The following is a 13,480-nucleotide window of genomic DNA, read 5'->3' as shown; positions in this document are numbered from 1 at the left end:
CATTCTGATTAGAATAGACACATTTGCCCATTCGTTCTTCATGGCACAGCCAACATTTGACATTGACTTGGTTCCAGTTTGAAACTCACTTCATTCAAATCCCATTGGGGAGGATTTTCAACACTTGCAAAATGTCACGTTTAAAATGTGCGTGGAATTTCGCAAGATTTCACACAATGTCGTTTCCCCCCGATTCAACCCGTTGCAACTTGAAAGTGTTCATCTTATGCCTGCCTAGCTATTCCAAAATGTCCCAATGACTCACAATTCAACCTTGTTCAATTGAAAATCGACGCCAAATTTGACCCAATTTAGTTTTGCCCTTCTCATTTCTAACTTTCTTGACCCATTCAACCCGCTCCAACTGTAAAATGTTCATCTTACGTTTTTTCTCCCATACCCTTTTCTCATTTATCATTTTTGGTGCTTACCATTTTTCTCGTTTAGCGTTTTTCTCGGCGAGCGTTTTCCTCGCTTACCATTTTTTTTCGCTGACCGGTTTTCTCGCCTACCGTTTTCCCCGTCTCCCGTTTTTCTCATTTTTTCGGATGTTCGATTTTGAATCATTACAGCTCATTCCCAGTCATTGTATCACATTTGCTGTCATTCAGTATCGTTTGACATCATTCCGTAGCATTGCCAGCCTTTTATTCAGCTTCTTTGCCTTCACACGCAATTTCTCCAGAAATGGCTCATTCTAGTTGTTATTATTATTATTATTATCATTATTATTATTATTATTATTATTAGTGCCCGAAGTGTTTCCATAATTGGCATATTTTCCATTGTTTTCCGTTCAAAAAAAAGGAATAGAATTTGCATTGTAGTTTTGACAAATGAGTTACAATGAACTGTGAGCACCGTTGTCAAAAGAAAAAAGCAAAAAAAGCAAAAACAAGAGCTCAATAGGATTAGAAAGGATTTTGAATGCCTAAAAGTTCATGTGTTGGACAGCTAATGATGATGAATAAGATTTGATTTGATTTTTTAATATTCTGAATTAATCGGTGTGTATCTGATCCCATGAGTGTCCTTTCTCTGCTGTTGACTTCCAGGTGACAAATCCAAGTGGATATTTCACCGACCGACCGACCGACCGACCGACCAACTCACCGATTCACCGACCGACCGAGCGACCGACTCACCGACCGACCGACCGACCGACTCACCGATTCACCGAGCGACCGAGCGACCGACCGACCTACAAGTCTGTTCCCCTGAGTGGTTTTAGCATATTTTTGTTTCTGTGTATGCTTCTGTGCGTGGATGCGGACTGAAAGTTCTTCTCTCCTGAGCCACGGAACCAGCTGCTAGAAACGACCTAACCGCAGCTACTGCATTAAGACACATGATGGCAGCAAAACTCTCTTTGGATTTGGGGGAAATGAAAACCTGAAAAGTCTGCATGATTCTTTCTCTTCATTTTTTTTTCTTAACACTTATTCAGACAGGAACTGAACATCTTTATTGGCAGAGAACTGAATTTCAAAAAAAGAAAAAGGCCACTGTAAATCTCTTCTTTTCATCGGTCCAAACGTCTTGCGGCCTCGAGACTCTGACTTTGATCCTTCTCCAAACTCGTGCTTTGCCTTGGTTGACTTGTCTAGTGGCTGTAAGACTCTTATGTTTGGCCTTCACATTGTGTCGCGTCACAAGACTGTATATGTTTTAAAAAGTTCTTGTTTCACACCTCTAGATACAAACCCCATGACATAGAAGCTGGAATCGCAAACTTCTATGTATTTGACATCCGTCTTTTGATCTGAAACCCGAAAGCGTCTTCTGTTTACAACTGAAAAACAAACATTTTTAACTTGCTGTTCCAATACTTTTGGAGCCGACTGTTCTTTGCACTCAACAAAGTTACTTCTTCCGCCATATCAAGGGCAGTGCCTCACTCTTTAATTGACAGGTTGGCTGTGTTCACACCCACAATAGCGCAAAAAGCCCCTTTTTGACTCTACCAAGCTGTGCCTGTTTGTAAATACTATACCAGCCTATATGCCCCCGCACAGCGAGAACCCCCCCCCCCCCCCCAAACATATTTCAATTCCACAATGCTTTTTTTCCATGAACAAAACATGCAGGCTGGCCTATCTGCGATTGCGTTTTATTTGGAAAGACACATTGAGACGTGAGTGCAATGCGAATGAATTGGAATGCAAACGCATGAGGAAAAGTCCAATGTAAATACAATATGTGGTGATTTCTCAGTTTCTCAGCAAGTTGGAAAAAGAAGACGTAAACACATCTTTGGATGCTGACAGTTCTTTATTCATTGAATATTTGTCCCCACAATACCAATTGAGCATGAAAGAAGATGAGAAGAAAAGTTGAAAGGAACCCCAAAAATATCAAGGCGACACTAAAGCTGAGTCATTGAACTCGTGCATCGTGCAATATTGGAGGCCAAGACATTTAGTGATGGGACGCCTCCCTGATGCAAACGTACGGGAGCTGTGTGTTGCAGTTGTCATCGTTCCACTCTCCATCTGTAAAAAAAAAAAAAAAAAATCACGTGTAAGTATGACTTCATTCAATTCTTCTGAGCAAAGCTCCAATGTTGTTGTTACTTACCATCTACTACTATCTCCACACAGTCACCGTCGTTATCGTCCGTTGCTCCCTCAAAATTGGTGAAGTCCACATCTGAGCCATCAGTCCACATGAAATCGTCTTCCTAGAAGACCAAATCAAATTGGAATGTGTGTAAAGACTCACATTTGAAGATGCTTTTGTTTGTGGCAAATCTCTACGGAACACAAGTGAAAGAGATTTTTGAAGGTTTTACCAAAACGGCATCATTGAGACCAATCCAGACATTGGTGGCATCAGCATCAGCCGCGACAATCAGTTCACGAACAAAGGCATTTTCCAGAGCACTGTGAATGGAGACCAGATTCCCACCAAGAATGTTGCAGACGCTCTGACGAGGAACAACAACAAAAAAAGAGTAGAAGGGGAAATGTCACTTTTCGGGTCCATCTGACAAGGATATTTCGACTCGGCGCAAAGTTTGCTGTCAACGACAGTCTTCCTTCCATACCTCGGCATCTGCAAAGGTTCTGTTCTCAGATTCATAGACGTAACAGAAACAGTCCAACTGAGTCCAGCCTTTTGGACAGTTGTTGCCTGCAGCGCAATTGTTCATTTTTTGGGGGAGAAAAACCAAAACAATCAATTCAACTTGGTGTCAATGGCTGACGGCGCAAAGGTATTTTGCGTGATAGGAGGCAGAGCTACCGACCTTTGGCAGGAACAATTTTGGCGGACCACTGTCGAGAAGACAAAGATATTTTTAAAATGGCCAACGCAATAGTACAGCTAGCTGTACTTGGATTGAAGTCAGTAGGTAAGATTTGGACTCACGACTCCAGTCAGCAGTCCGGCGAGCCCGCAAAGGAGGAGCAATGAGCCACGAGTGAAGGCCATCTGCAACGTTGACACCAAAAACACATTGTATTTGTAACCATCAAGTCACGTCACATTTCATTTGAAAAGAAGCTAGATGGTCAAATGGCATCCTTACCTTTGCGCTAGCGAGTGGTGCTTGATACTGACGACGACTCCGGCCGCTGCTTATATACAGTTGGTGACAGTCTTAGGAATTTCCAATCTTGTTTTTGTCATTAACGTTACGCCACACCTTTAAATACCATCCTCGTTCCCAGGTAGCAATTCAACAAGTGCGCTTCTGTTTTACAGGATGTCAAACGTGAATAGATTTTGCGACGACAGCGGTGAAACCATGTCAAGTCCTCTTCATTCCTGTCGCATTCTACCGCACCCCTGAATGCTTGGCCATAATGACACCAACAAATAACCAACTGTAATTAAAGTGGAATTGTTGCATTCTCCGGCTCAATTGCATGTCTGACGCATGTGTCTTCACCGCAGATTCAGTTTTGTTTCCGTGTGCCGTGAGTAGAGCGGGAATTTTGCCCTACATGTGCTCGACCAGGACGACCAGTCAAGCACGTCTGTCTTGGGGCCCAAAGTCAGCTGAGAGGGACGGACGGAGGGACGGGCGGAGGGACGGAGGGACGGAGAAAGGAAAGGAAAGGAAAGCCGCCATCATCATTGTCCCACTTGACTTCCGTAAAATGTAAATAGAGTATGCGCTTGCCCGCGAGCACATTCAGAAGGCACCAAGTGAGTTGCCGATGGTGATTTCTCACTTAGCAAGTTGGAAAAAGAAGACGTAAACACATCTTTGGATGCTGACAGATCTTTATTCGTTGAATATTTGTCCCCACAATACCAATTGAGCATGAAAGAAGATGAGAAGAAAAGTTGAAAGGAACCCCAAAAATATCAAGGCGACACTAAAGCTGAGTCATTGAACTCGTGCAATATTGGAGGCCAAGACATTTAGTGACTGGACGCCTCCCTGATGCAAACGTACGGGAGCTGTGTGTTGCAGCTGTCATCGTTCCACTCTCCATCTGTAAAAAAAAAAAAAAAAAAATCACGTTTAAGTATGACTTCATTCAATTCTTCTGAGCAAACCTCCAATGTTGTTGTTACTTACAACCTTCCTGCAATCCTACATTTGTCACGTCTCGTCCCCAACTGCTCCACTGTGTCTGTTGTCTTGGTTTCTGTCTGTGTGCTCGCCCCTCCCCTCCCCTAACCTCCCCTCCCCTCCCCTCCTGTGTGCCCATGATGAGTGTGATTGTTCCCACCTGCCTCTCGTTACCTGTCGTGTATAAAAGTCCTGTCTCCCCCTCAGTCCCTGTCGGATCATTGGTATTGGTTTTGGTTGCTGTCGTTCTGTCTTGTTGCCGTCATGTCCTGCTGTCTTCTTGTTTCACGTCCCGGTCAGTCAGTCAAGTTATTGTTTGTTGAGTCCTGTCAGTTTGCCTTTTGGTTTCTTCAATAAACCAAGCTGGTCCAAGCTGCACTTGGTCGTCCTGCTCCATGCTCCACCCGACCGTGACAACATTCAATTCTTCTTAGCAAACCTCAAATGTTGTTGTTACTTACCTTCTGTTAGTATCTCTACACACAGACCGTCGTTATCGTCCTCTCCTCCCTCAAAATTGGTGAAGTCCACAACTGAGCCATCAGTCCACATGAAATCGTCGGCCTAGAAGACCAAATCAAATCGGAGTGTGTCTTTCTTTTGTAAAGACTCACATTTGAAGATGCTTTTGTTTGTGGCAAATCTCTACGGAACACAAGTGAAAGAGATTTTTGAAGGTTTTACCATAACGGCATCATTGAGACCAATCCAGACATTGGTGGCATCAGCATCAGCCGCGACAATCAGTTCACGAACAAAGGCATTTTCCAGAGCACTGTGAATGGAGACCAAATTCCCACCAAGAATGTTGCAGACGCTCTGACGAGGAATAACAAAAAAAAAAAAGAGTAGAAGGGGAAATGTCACTTTTCGGGTCCATCTGACAAGGATATTTCGACTCGGCGCAAAGTTTGCTGTCAACGACAGTCTTCCTTCCATACCTCGGCATCTGCAAAGGTTCTGTTCTCAGATTCATAGACGTAACAGAAACAGTCCAACTGAGTCCAGCCTTTTGGACAGTTGTTGCCTGCAGCGCAATTGTTCATTTTTTGGGGGAGAAAAACCAAAACAATCAATTCAACTTGGTGTCAATGGCTGACGGCGCAAAGGTATTTTGCGTGATAGGAGGCAGAGCTACCGACCTTTGGCAGGAACAATTTTGGCGGACCACTGTCGAGAAGACAAAGATATTTTTAAAATGGCCAACGCAATAGTACAGCTAGCTGTACTTGGATTGAAGTCAGTAGGTAAGATTTGAACTCACGACTCCAGTCAGCAGTCCGGCGAGCCCGCAAAGGAGGAGCAATGAGCCACGAGTGAAGGCCATCTGCAACGTTGACACCAAAAACACATCGTATTTGTAACCATCAAGTCACGTCACATTTCATTTGAAAAGAAGCTAGATGGTCAAATGGCATCCTTACCTTTGTGCTAGCGAGTGCTGCTTGGTACTGACGACGAGTCCGGCCGCTGCTTATATAGGTACGGTTGATGACGGTCTCGGAAGATCCCGGATTTTTTGGTGATTGATGTGCTGCCAGGCATTTCAATTTCTTCCTCATTGCTACCGAACAATTCAACAATGGCCCTTTTGTTTCCACCGTCAAATTTGAACAGGCGTTGCCAGAAAACCTGCGGAATCACGGAACATAGTCTCGATGCCCGTAACATGCAAGCACACGATTAAAAAAACAGGTTGCAATGACACCAGGTTTGATGAGTGAAATGTGCCAATCGCACGTCATTGCAGGCTACTTTTTCCGTAGCCGTCACACAAAGTCAGTCGAGTCAAATTGGTTTCGATAGCCCTTAATCCCAAAGATGCGCTCTTCCCTGTGAGTAGCAAGGTCACGGTGCAAGACCCGCTTGTGAAACGAATGTCGCCAAACAAAGGCAGAGCCGGCCGGGAGACCGCGGAACGGTGGACGGGCAGCTATCCCGACCGTCGAAAACCGAGGCCCGTCGGTGCTTCGATCTAACGTCGAGGGCATTGCCACCGCCAAACTCGAAGCCCTTCGGCACCTGGCCGACTCCAACGGGGCCGCGGTCCTGCTCCGACAGGACAGGTACTGCACGACCGACAACATCCCCAAGATCCCTGGGTTTCATCTCGCCAGGCCCATCAACACCTAGCAACACGGTGCGGCAGCAACCTTTGTTCGCACTGGAGTAAACTGGGCAGCCTGTAGCCAATCCCCACCGGGCTCCAACATCGAGTGGCTGGTCACTACAATCCAGGAAAGCTCAGTCATCAACGTTGACAAGCCCCACCATCGGAGCTAACCACAACGTCACTCCCATCTGTAACTGGATCCGCAATCTACGCAGCACACAGACTGAGGGTACAACCACTCAACACCTCGCGGAGTGGCGCTGTGCGAATGGGCTTTCAACGCTGATGCTCTGCTGCTGTTCGACCCCAAGGAACCCTCAAGCTTCTTCTCTGCAGGCTGGAACACCACCACCACCACCACCACCACCACCACCACCAACCCGGACCTGGCCTTCGCCATTTGCCGCAGCAACGACCCAAGACCGGAGAGGCGTTTTCTTGACAGGTTCCCCCGCTCACACCACCAACCTTCCGTCATCAAAGTTCCATCACTGGTGGAACCGGTGCCAGGGAAGCCTGTGAAGAGATGCCGGAAAGGAGGTCGGCCGGCCGGCCTGCCAGACCCAGAGTCCACAGATGTGGAAGCAGCCTATGCAGCCTACTGCCAGGTCCTCCTGCGTGGGGCAAAGAAGACCATCCCACGTGAGTACAACAGGAACTACATCCCAGGCTGGGATGAGGAGTGCAGCCGCCTCCCGAGGGAACAACGGAAAGCCAGCTCCGGAGAAGAGGAGGACGCGACGTCCGCAGCGCTGCTCGAAAAGCTGGACGCCACCCGCAAGGCGAGATGGACAGAAGTCGTTGAATCCATCGACTTCACCCATCCCAGCCGCAAGGCGCGGCAGACCATCAACCAGCTCACAGGCAGAAATACACCAGCCAGCCCGCAGATGCCCAGTCACTGCAGACTCCATCGCCTCCCAACTCCCGAAGAATGGCAGCTTCCCGGATGCAGACAAAGACTTTGCACGACCGATATCGCCTAAGGTGTCTTGCATCTCAAGAGCGGCCAACGTCGATTGCAATCTCTCGGGATCATGGGACATTTTTGACTATAGAGCTCTTGCAACTTTGTGGGAACACTTGGGGGAGCTTGCTTTTTGGTTCCCAGTAAACAACTGAGCTCTGTAAACACTTGAACTCTCAGCTTCAGGCCCACAAGAGCCCAGTGAATATGATGATGATGATGATGATGATGATGATGATGGCGGGCCTCACAGAGGACGAATGCCAGCGGCACCAGGAGCTACTGGAGATCAGGTACCACTGCGAGAGGCAATCGAGTAACAGACAAGAAGGAGAGGAGGAGAAAAAAGATGACACCGAGAAGGTGTGGTCTTCTTTCATGGACGTGAACAGCAACATGAGCATGGGTGAACGTGAAATGGCGCTCATTGAGGAAGAACTGCGACACTTGGAGTTCAAATGGCGCAACATTCTGCGTGCGCAAAAAATGCAGCAGCTTTGCGAGAGATACCTCCAAGCCTGGATGATGGATGAGGAGACTGCAGGTATCGGGGGCCAAGGGCCTTTCCTTTCCTTTCTCCGTCCCTCCGTCCCTCCGCCCGTCCCTCCGTCCGTCCCTCTCAGCTGACTTTGGGCCCCAAGACAGACGTGCTTGACTGGTCGTCCTGGTCGAGCACATGTAGGGCAAAATTCCCGCTCTACTCACGGCACACGGAAACAAAACTGAATCTGCGGTGAAGGCACATGCGTCAGACATGCAATTGAGCCGGAGAATGCAACAATTCCACTTTAATTACAGTTGGTTATTTGTTGGTGTCATTATGGCCAAGCATTCAGGGGTGCGGTAGAATGCGACAGGAATGAAGAGGACTTGACATGGTTTCACCGCTGTCGTCGCAAAATCTATTCACGTTTGACATCCTGTAAAACAAAAGCGCACTTGTTGAATTGCTACCTGGGAACGAGGATGGTATTTAAAGGTGTGGCGTAACGTTAATGACAAAAACAAGATTGGAAATTCCTAAGACTGTCACCAACTGTATATAAGCAGCGGCCGGACTCGTCGTCAGTATCAAGCACCACTCGCTAGCGCAAAGGTAAGGATGCCATTTGACCATCTAGCTTCTTTTCAAATGAAATGTGACGTGACTTGATGGTTACAAATAAAAGTCAAAGTCAGCTTTATTGTCAATTTCTCCACATGCCAAAGACACACAAAGAAACCGAAATTTCGTTCCCCCCTATCCCACGGTGACAAGACATGGCTCACAACAGACAAACAGTAAACAAGTATAACAAAAGCGTGCTGAATAAATAATGAATAAATAACACAACAATAAATAAATAATTAAGAGGAGCACAAAAAGAAAAAAACAAAAAAGAGCAAGTGCGCGTACAGCAGACATTCCCGAAAATAGCGCAACAGTGCCGCACGCTACGCAGAAGGGGGTAGCGAGTTCAGGGCCCTAACAGCCTGGAGAAAGAATAGTGAATAATGAATAGTATTAGCGGTAATACGAATATGTGGAGTAGCCCTTTGAGCATTCATACGAATAACAGCAGGAGCAGCAGCAATAGTTGAAATGGGAGTAGTACTTGATGAGGAGGAATAGCAGTCACACGAGAACGAGCAGTCGTAGCAGTCTTATGGTTATCGAGATTGAGCAGTTGGAGTGGTCTTATGATTACGAGTAGTGTGAGACTGCAAGTCGTGCGAGTCGAAGTAGCACCAGTGGTAGTCGTTGTATTTTTGGAATGAAAGTAGTACGAATGAATAGCAGCAGGTGTAGTGGTAATAAAAGAATGAGTTTTTGGACAAGTCAAAGTCAAAGTCAAAGTCAGCTTTATTGTCAATTTCTCCACATGCCAAAGACACACAAAGAAACCGAAATTTCGTTCCCCCCTATCCCACGGTGACAAGACATGGCTCACAACAGACAAACAGTAAACAAGTATAACAAAAGCGTGCTGAATAAGTATTCATTGCTGTGATTATGAGCACAATTGATAATTATGTTTGCCTTCATAGCGACCAAGGCGACAAAAGAGACAGAAACTTGTCGGACTGGATTGCTCAGCTGTTACCTAATTAATGCATTCCGAAATTGTTCTGGAAGAAAGTTGATCTTTTATTACCTGTCATGTTTAGGAAAGTCCCTATTGAGATCCACCGGCAAGCTGAACAAGCTTGTCGAAACTGGAATTTATTTGGTGATAAACCCTTCCCACATGCTCTCACTGTAAAAGCCTAGACTTGGCAAAGAGCTCTCCATCAAGAATTAGACAAATGTAACCTAACCTGCCCGTCTCGTCTCCCTTTGGCTTACCTAATTGAAAATTCCACTTCAACAACGTTTGCTGTATCCCCAAATGTTTCCATTCAGGTCTGCCTGACAACAACCGCATCCAGGGTGACGATAGCCATCGCCACGAGTTGTCGGCCGTCCACGAACTACCCGAGCGTTCCAACGACGGCAAAGACGGCACCACCGGCGCTTACGGCAGCGGCGAGAGCCGCCGCGGCACGCCGTTGCTCAGCGCCGTGCCTCCCCGGGAAAACCGAGCCCCCATGTCCCCGCCTCCCCAGTGGGAGAGACGCCACTCCAACCTGGGATGCGGGGCTTGGGATGGCGATGTGGTCAACACTTGGCCCTCCGACTTCAGGTGCGTGTCAGCAGTGACAATGTGACAAAATCGATGGAGGCCACAAAAATGTGCTCTCTTTGTTGTACGCCCAATTTGACTAGGATAATGATGATAACGTTTAGCAGTGAAAAAGCTAAACATGAAGTCATATGAAGTCATTTCTCAATATATTAGAATATCAAATAGAACTGGGGCTTACCAAATTTCCAAAGGGCCAAAAGCCCCCCCCCCCGAGCCCCATTCTAGCGCCACCCCTGGCTTCTGCCTACCCGCAAACATAACAAAGTTAAGCACAACAAAACAGAAGATGGAAGCATTCTTGAATTCTTATGAAGTGTCAAAGTTTGTTTTTGCCTCCATAGATTTCTGTCCAGAGATTTGGGATCACCATCTCGACCAAGCATGGCGGAAGTTGGCCGTGTTCCCAGAACAGGTGCCGTAAACATTCTTCCTTTTCAAATGTGAGCGAGCTTGCTTTTAATAACAGGTCCGGGACTTGAAGCCACGCCCGGTCCTTACGGCTGCCTCTGAACTTGAACACGTGCCTTCATCTTCAAGCTGCTACTGTACATGATGAGGGAATATTTAGATGCAGGCATGACCATGACCACCACCTCCACCACCACCAGGCCCGGAGGAGGAAGTGCAGAGTCCAGCCCCTTCCTGGCCCAGCGGCGCCAAAGCCGATCCAAAGCATTGGAGCGCTACCACGGCTGCATGGCGCTGCCCTCCAATGGTCTGATAGAGCCACTTGAAGGGGAGCTGAGCGAGGACAGAGGGGCAGGTAATGGTAGCGGCGGTCCGGCCAGCCCCCGCAGCGTGATCAGCGCCCCCTGTGGTCTGGAAGACCGTCACGCAGCCTCGCGCTTGCGTCCGGCGCCACCAGCTCTGGCGCATTTGTCGCCAAGCGCCACAGGACAGCGCATGGAATGGAAGGTAGTGGACAACTGGATGTTCTGGCTTCCAAAGCAACACAATCTGGCTTTGATTTGCGGTCCTTGGTGCTGTTGCTGCTGTTCAGGTGAAAATGCGCAGCGACGGTACTCGCTACGTTGCCAAGCGACCGGTCAGAGACCGCCTCCTCAAGGCGAGGGCCATGCAGATCCGAGAGGAACGCGGCGGCACGACCACCGATGACGACGCCGCTGCGAGTGAGATGAAACAGGTGACTCGTGCGCTCTGGCATCCGCTGACACGTTTGGTTTCATCGTCTCAATCGCATGACGGTACTTCACGACTAAACCCGACAGGGCCGCTACTGGAGCAAAGAGGAGAGGAAGCAGCAGCTGCTGAGGGCCCGAGAATACAGACGGAGACGAGAGTTCATGATGCAGAGCCGCCTGGACTACCTGAAGAGCGGCGACAGGTGGAAATACTACAAAACTACTGCCCATTATTTCGTTTCAAGACTTGAGTCTCCTCCTCTTCCTCAGCAGGGACGCAGCAGCAGCATCATCGGCGGCGAGCGGCACCGCGGAGCTCCCCGTTCATCGAGACAACGTCCTGCCCCTGAGCCAGAAGAAGACGAGCAGGAAGAGGAACCGCCGCATTCTCCGCAACTGGAACACAATCCAGGAGCTGTTGGCTCAAGGTTCACGCTGGCCTGACGGCAAGAAGATCTTTAACCCTCTCCTTTCTTTCACCACTGTGTGAAGCGTGGATAGCGTTGCTCAAGCGCAACATGGAATCAGAAGTGGCTTTTCAACCAAATGGCCCCGTTCCTTCCTTGATGATTCACCAACACACTGACCAATGCTAGCGTGTCTGACTCCAGATCACAAGGTTGCGTGGGGTCCAAATTATGTCAGGGTCCTTGATGTGGAAAATTACCAAAAAAAAAAAAAATCATGGGGTTGACGCAGATGTTGGAAGTTTGAGCCCCAATTGTGACTCCATCCAATTGTGACTTGAGTGAAATTGGACTATGTTGACTTGTTAAGTGTTATTGTTTTCAAGAGCGCACCTATTCAAAGGTTCACATTGGTTGGCTAGCTTCATGGTTACAATTGAAAACGACACAGGTGGGCTAAGGAAAAGGAGCATGGCTGCCGTGGTCTAGTAATCGAATGTGGCTAATTACTAGCAGCCACACCTGAGTAGGCAGCATGCTTTTTTCATCGACGCTTTGCGTGACACTGTTTCATTTCTGAGGATGACTCATCATAGCTTTCGTAACAAGTGAGGAGCTCCATGTAGCAGATCTGTTTTTTTTAAGCCTATCATCACGCTGGACTGCTTTGAAAGTGTTGAATCCGAATTTACGGAAGAGTTCATCTCGGTGATTGCGAAACTGAGCACTCGTGAAGATCGGCGCTATCGTGGTAATGGAAAGAATATCCAATGCATGCATGAAATTTGGAAAAATTGTGTGATGTGTGTGATTGAACAATGCTGAATGACACGCACGCACGCACGCACACACACGTACACAATAGTTATTTTATAGTTTGCCAGGAACACTTTTTTTTTTTTTTACCCTAATTATTGTTTGTGTAAATTTGACATTTGTGTTTCCTTAAATAGTCCAGTTTCACAAGATGAGTACATGAGATTAATCTACAATCTTGACTGAACAATTTGATATAATATTTGATAAGTGTAACAGTTCAACAGCGATCATGATTCGAGGACAAGACGTATTGAGACAAATGTGCCTTTGGCAAAGAAGATAATAGCTTGCTTCCCCCTCTAGAGGGCGCAGTCGATCTTCTCATTTGACCCGTGTGCTCCAGTTTCTCAACAAATCCTTCCATCAAGCAATTGTTCCACATTTTTTTCACCATGGAGCTAAGCGTGTTTATTTGTACACATTACCTTATAAATGATGGCCATAAGTCACTGATTTTGTCTTGTCTTATCTTCACTTTAGCACAACCTAAAAGTATCTCTCCACTCCAAACTCATCCAAGCATGACTTTACGAGCCATGCTTTCTCCACTGGGACATTCCAAACATTTTTGAACAAAGTCTGGAGCACAGAGACCTTTTCTGACATGAAAACTAAGACTGCAAAGATTTTGAATGATTGATTCATATAGATGAAGATTTATTGTGAATTTGTGTCCCACTACTTTCGGCCATATGATGCGTTTCCTTCCTATTGTTCTTGTGTTGGGATTCTCTTTAGTGAATATTTTATATATATATATATATATATATATATTCCAGTCAGAGAGGCTGCACTTCACTTACGGTAATCCCTTTCTCTCTCATCTCTTGTTGTGGGAGTG

General features: G+C 46.9%; 4 protein-coding genes across 4 annotated transcripts in view; 2 read left to right on the top strand and 2 right to left on the bottom strand.

Annotated features, from left to right (window-relative positions):
* LOC148402975 (uncharacterized) overlaps positions 1-2,065 on the top strand; it is a 45,636-nt gene extending 43,571 nt beyond the window's left edge. Inside the window, exon 4 of the transcript XR_015857030.1 lies at positions 1,056-2,065. The gene's annotated coding sequence lies outside the window, so the exon portion shown is untranslated. The remainder of the gene's footprint in view (positions 1-1,055) is intronic.
* Positions 2,066-2,252: 187 nt separating this feature from the next.
* LOC148402974 (ladderlectin-like) lies at positions 2,253-3,614 on the bottom strand. The gene is made up of 7 exons (XM_088368344.1): positions 3,530-3,614; positions 3,370-3,432; positions 3,248-3,275; positions 3,047-3,132; positions 2,792-2,926; positions 2,578-2,680; positions 2,253-2,492 (listed from the first exon to the last, which is right to left on the bottom strand). Exons 2-7 carry the CDS (start codon positions 3,430-3,432, stop codon positions 2,419-2,421), a joined length of 489 nt encoding a protein of 162 aa, XP_088224470.1. The 5' UTR covers positions 3,530-3,614; the 3' UTR covers positions 2,253-2,418.
* Positions 3,615-4,212: 598 nt separating this feature from the next.
* Positions 4,213-8,263, bottom strand: LOC148402973 (lithostathine-1-beta-like). Its single transcript, XM_088368323.1, has 8 exons — positions 8,116-8,263; positions 5,950-6,157; positions 5,790-5,852; positions 5,668-5,695; positions 5,467-5,552; positions 5,210-5,344; positions 4,987-5,089; positions 4,213-4,445 (listed from the first exon to the last, which is right to left on the bottom strand). Exons 2-8 carry the CDS (start codon positions 6,085-6,087, stop codon positions 4,372-4,374), a joined length of 627 nt encoding a protein of 208 aa, XP_088224449.1. The 5' UTR covers positions 6,088-6,157; positions 8,116-8,263; the 3' UTR covers positions 4,213-4,371.
* LOC148402972 (PDZ domain-containing protein 4-like) lies at positions 8,241-13,084 on the top strand. The gene is made up of 7 exons (XM_088368321.1): positions 8,241-8,701; positions 9,989-10,268; positions 10,613-10,683; positions 10,840-11,186; positions 11,272-11,415; positions 11,501-11,616; positions 11,684-13,084. The coding sequence occupies exons 2-7, from the start codon at positions 10,174-10,176 to the stop codon at positions 11,901-11,903; spliced, it is 993 nt and encodes a 330-aa protein (XP_088224447.1). The 5' UTR covers positions 8,241-8,701; positions 9,989-10,173; the 3' UTR covers positions 11,904-13,084.
* Positions 13,085-13,480: the final 396 nt, after the last annotated feature.

This window comes from Syngnathus floridae, chromosome 2 (genome assembly GCF_059516105.1).
Source record: "Syngnathus floridae isolate MCC-2025c chromosome 2, RoL_Sflo_1.0, whole genome shotgun sequence".
NCBI lineage: Eukaryota > Metazoa > Chordata > Actinopteri > Syngnathiformes > Syngnathidae > Syngnathus > Syngnathus floridae.
The sequence above is the reverse complement of the archived record's forward strand: the minus strand, read 5'-3'. Positions and strand labels throughout refer to the sequence as shown.